The 5,016-nt window shown below is 41.8% G+C and overlaps 1 protein-coding gene across 2 annotated transcripts in view; it reads left to right on the top strand.

Moving 5' to 3' along the window:
- Window positions 1-5,016, top strand: part of foxk1 (forkhead box K1) — a 15,606-nt gene that overhangs the window by 7,241 nt on the left and 3,349 nt on the right. Inside the window, exons 3-8 of one of the 2 annotated variants that reach the window (XM_014011395.1) lie at window positions 3,138-3,336; window positions 3,439-3,585; window positions 3,689-3,882; window positions 3,989-3,994; window positions 4,109-4,281; window positions 4,371-4,628. In XM_014011395.1, coding sequence (XP_013866849.1) covers window positions 3,138-3,336; window positions 3,439-3,585; window positions 3,689-3,882; window positions 3,989-3,994; window positions 4,109-4,281; window positions 4,371-4,628 — 977 coding nt within the window. The remainder of the gene's footprint in view (window positions 1-3,137; window positions 3,337-3,438; window positions 3,586-3,688; window positions 3,883-3,988; window positions 3,995-4,108; window positions 4,282-4,370; window positions 4,629-5,016) is intronic. The other variant, XM_014011396.1, reaches the window with a different exon arrangement.

Below are 5,016 nucleotides of genomic sequence, written 5' to 3'. Positions count from 1 at the left end.
GTGTCTCACTGGCTCTGTATATATCTCACTGGCTCTGTATGTGTCTCACTGGCTCTGTATATGTCTCACTGGCTCTGTATGTGTCTCGCTCACTCTGTATGTGTCTCACTGGCTCTGTGTCTCGTTCACTCTGTATGTGTCTCACTCACTCTGTATGTGTTTCGCTCACTCTGTGTCTTCTCACTCTGTATATGTCTCGCTCACTATGTGTGTCTTGCTGGCTCTGTGTGTGTCTCGCTGGCTCTGTGTGTGTCTCGCTGGCTCTGTGTGTGTCTCGCTGGCTCTGTATGTGTCTCGCTGGCTCTGTATGTGTCTCGCTCACTCTGTATGTGTTTCACTGGCTCTGTATGTGTCTCGCTCACTCTGTATGTGTCTCACTGGCTGTGTATGTGTCTCGCTCACTCTGTATGTGTCTCACTGGCTGTGTATGTGTCTCACTGGCTCTGTATGTGTCTCGCTGTGCTCAGAGACAAATCAGAGCTGACTGACTCTCCCAGAAACCACTGTTTACTTTACTAACAGAAGCAGCTGTGCGTTGTATAATAAGTTACTGAGTTTTCCTCGTGGTCTGTCCCAACAACAGCAGATAAAATCAGGTTAATAATTAATGTTCTTTCATGTATTTGTACTGATTGTTGCACATTTTACAACCTCTTTATATTTATTCATGCAGATCTGCTTTAAATTGTTTTGGAAATAATCAAAAAAGACATGAAGAYCATGTTAATATAAAGTTCTGCTTTTCATGTTGTCACGAATGCAGGGTACTGTATGTGTTCTGCAAAAGGTGTCTGTAAAAGAGTTTTAATGATGTCACTTGTATGACAATTTGGAAAAAAATATCAGTTAAAGTACAAAATGTATATTTCTGGTAGTTAAGTTTCACATAAGTTTTAAATTGGTGTCTGTGACTTCTCGACTCTCAGTGCTCTCAGATATAACCTGATGAAACTGAGGTTTGAATTGACACTTGGCCAGGTTCAATAGACCTTCGTGATGCTTTATAATCATAGCAGTCGATCATTTTGATCAATAAGGGAACATTTTACCTTCTTGTTTTTGCACTGAACATCTGTTACACGTCAGCTTGTTTGTGGAATTTGTTTTTATGGAGTTTAAAAAGGATTTGTCATTTGACTGATTCTGTGTTGTAACAAATGGATCGAATTTTTAATATATATGTGATTTGAAGATATTGATCAGATTAATAAAATAGGCTGAAAGCAATTAGATTACATGAAAATAACTTTGTAATTTATCCAGCATGTAATTATGTAACTTTTGATTTGTGATTTCCATGAAACATAAAGCTAACATTGTTCTGATGTGCAGTTAAATATCCTGTGTTGTGTTTATAGCAGCAATAAGAAAAACATGATTGATAAATTAGTTTAAGTAACTAAATAATAAATAATAATAAAGACAATATTTTTATTATTAACTCTTTGCAAACAGGATTTTCAAATGTGACTTTATGTTTAAAATCTGCGTGAGCTGAAGTTTAAATGAGATGGAAGGTAAAATATTAGTGCTGGGAACGCAGCAGACACTTAACGGTAATATTCTTTTTAACGTGCATTAACGTTATTTATATTGTTWTATTTCTCTGTTGGATCTCTGTTCAMTGGGCAGCTAACACACACAGACACACACAAACCCAGTGGTCACCAYGGGGAGGCGGAATCTTGATCAATATTGGCTTTAGATGGCCTTCATCGCACGTCTCAACCAATGAGAGCCTTTGTTGTCGAGCCGTTGCGTGGCAACTCGCAGCCGCTCTCATGAACCCGACTGAGCTGCAGCCGGTGCAGAAACATGGCGGAAGTCACGAGATTCATCAGGGCGGTTTTTATTTTTAAACTTTTCCCAATGAACGGTGGGCTGGAAAGAAGTTAAGTTCTCTGTATGCACCGCAACACTGAAACGTCTTACTACCGGAGCARTTTGAGCCTGAAAYATCACTTCAGTTTAAAACCAGTGTAAACAAACAGGGTGACGTTCTGCAGATGAGGCTAACCATGGAGAGGAARAAAAAAAAAAGAAAATGYAAGACCAGCTTGCTTTGCTTTACTTGTTTAGTTTTTAAAAATGCATTACCCATTTCATAAGAAACAATACCTAAAAATGCTCTAAACATCTTGGAGTCATAGTTAAACTTTGTGCATAAATGAGATTAATCAAGAATTCATATATATATATATTTTTGTCATTCCAAATGAGTACTACACGAGGAATGAAAATAGATACTAAGGTCCCATTTTACAGTTGTCAGCAAAAAAACAAACAAAAAAATGCAGTGTGTCACAGATTGAGTGTATTGCAACATACAAACATACATTCAGCCATAGTAGAGCAATTGTTTCTAATTAAAAATAATTGCGATTAATCACAAAAATATCTTGCGATTAAAAATTTGAATCTATGCCCAGTACTATAAAATATACACTGCTAAAAAAAAGGGAACACTCAAAACATCCTAGATCTGAATCAATGAAATAGTCTCATTGAATACTTTGTTCTGTACAAAGATGAATGTGCTGACAGCTTGTGAAATTGTTTGTTAATCAGCGTTGCTTCCCAAGTGGACAGTTTGGTTTCACAAAAGTTTGATTTACTTGGAGTTAGCGTGTGTTGTTTAAGTGTTCTCTTTATTTTTTTTGAGCAGTATAGATTCAAATGTTGTTGACCAGTTGCTTTTCTCCACTTGGCCTTTATTTGAATGTCCATGTAAACACGAGTCAAACAAACCTGTGGGAAGTAGTTGCTGCAGCAGACTTTATGTGAAAGTATTGTGTTAAAGCAGCCTGGATGTGTGTAACAGGAAAGGGCACACGGAGAGAGGAAACTGCGATCTGAACTGATTTTGTTTTGTTGAACTTCTCCCACCCATGTTGTGTCATTGGCTYATACTCACACACCCTCTGCTCAAAGGTTACAGCCCCAAAACATCCTGAATACTGAAAACTAACTAGGGAGTCAGACAGTCTGTGCAGTGATTTTGTGCAGATGGTTGTAGTTCTGATGGGTCATGTGTCAGTCACAGCCCCACATGTTCCGTTCCTCTGAACCGGCATGATGAATGCTTCCATAAGTGATGCAAAATCACTAAGGCGCTTTTCTTTCCTCCTCTTCTGCAGTGTCCCTAACTCCTGTCCAGCCAGTCCACGCGGGGCAGGGTCGTCCGGGTACCGCTACGGACGCAACGTGACCTCTGACCTCCAGTTAGCCGCTGAATACGCTGCCAAGGCCGTTTCTGAGCAGAGGCGAAGTCTCGCTGAGCAAAGAGGTGGAGGGAGTGAGCAGCGTGTGGAGCCAGTGGGAGGAGACAGCCCAAAGGTGAGTGAAGTGCTATTTTAGTCTTCATTTCCTCACTTAAATATTTTCATTCTAACCAGCTTTTTGTTTGCTTGTGTATTTATGATTGTCCTTTCTGTCCAGGATGAATCCAAACCTCCGTATTCCTATGCACAGCTGATAGTCCAGGCTATTTCTTCAGCTCCAGACAAGCAGCTGACTCTCAGTGGGATTTATGCCCACATCACCAAACACTACCCCTACTATCGCACTGCAGACAAGGGCTGGCAGGTACAGCACAGGCCTCCTGTCTGAAAGCAGTTTAATTCCTCTGTTCTCTTTATTTGGACGAGTTTTACAGGTGACTTAAATGTTTTGTTTTTTCTTCCCGCAGAACTCAATCAGACACAATCTGTCTCTGAACCGCTACTTTCTGAAGGTGGCCCGTTCTCAGGATGAGCCCGGGAAAGGGAGTTTCTGGCGCATCGACTCGGCTTCTGAAAGCAAGCTGGTGGAGCAAGCCTTCAGGAAAAGACGGCAAAGAGGGGTGGCGTGCTTCAGGACACCGTTCGGACCTCTGTCGTCAAGGTGCACTTTGACGTTGTTCACTTGTTGCTGTGGCGCACACATTGATTTGGTTAACACCTTCTCCGTTTTCTCTGCTCTCACTGCCGGCTGTCATTTGATCGGACAGAACAAAGTAAGTCTGGTTGTTTTGCGGTCATGTGATTGAGCTGGAGGTACCTAGAATATGAGCAGCTCCAAGTGTTCAGAGGTCTGTTGGTTATCTGCTTCTTTAATTTGCTGTGTTCAGGAGCGCCCCTGCATCCCCGACCCACCAGGGACTCCTGTCTCCTCCATCCAGTGGTCTGCAGACTCCAGAGTGTYTGAGCAGAGAGGGCTCTCCCATCCCTCATGACCACCACGAACAGCTGGCRAACAAACTGGCATCTGTGCCGGAGTATAGGTACTCCCAGAGTGCCCCAGGTGAGCACGAGTCCATATTCAGTATTTAGAAATGCTGATCTTACATTAGTGTTAAACAGGTGAAATGATTCGACTCTGTCTCTGTCCAGGCTCTCCAGTCAGTGCTCAGCCCGTCATCATGGCTGCTCCTCCTCATCCAACAATCCTGAACTCAGGCCCTGGGAAAACTCTCGCTTTAGTTCCAGGTGGCGGCGGTCAAGTCCAGCCCATCCACCTGCTTCAAAACGCCCCTCAGCCCTCGGTCACCATGGTGAGGGTGGTGACCCACACCCCGCCATCTTCCAACCCTCCAAACGGGTACAGCACTCCTACTGTTGGAGGAGTGGAGAGCAATAACAACATCAGAGGTACAGTTATAGAGTTTTTCATACAGTCATACGTAAACCCAACTAATGCTCAGTCAGTTCCAGCAAACTTATCATTTAGATTTAGGGAAGTTTTTTTAAAGTAACTCTTTAAATGCCTTTTCTTAATGTTGTTCTGCACTTTTTTGAAGTTTGATTAAAGGGATCCCTGATTACATGTTGTAACATTAGACTTTCTTTGATAAACATTTATTTTAACTGTAAAATAAAGACTGTAAAAATACTGTAGGCTGTTTCGTTTTGTAAGTTTTTAAAAATATATTTTAACATGGGCCGAGTCATTTTATTTGCACACAAAGCATTCTGGGTAAATGATGACGTGCTTAGGTCCTCGGTGTGAACGAGCTATATCCACCCTGAAGGTTAATCT

Source organism: Austrofundulus limnaeus, unplaced genomic scaffold, assembly GCF_001266775.1.
Source record: "Austrofundulus limnaeus strain Quisiro unplaced genomic scaffold, Austrofundulus_limnaeus-1.0 Scaffold80, whole genome shotgun sequence".
NCBI lineage: Eukaryota > Metazoa > Chordata > Actinopteri > Cyprinodontiformes > Rivulidae > Austrofundulus > Austrofundulus limnaeus.
Note: the sequence above shows the minus strand (reverse complement) of the source record. Positions and strands in the feature narration are given on the sequence as shown.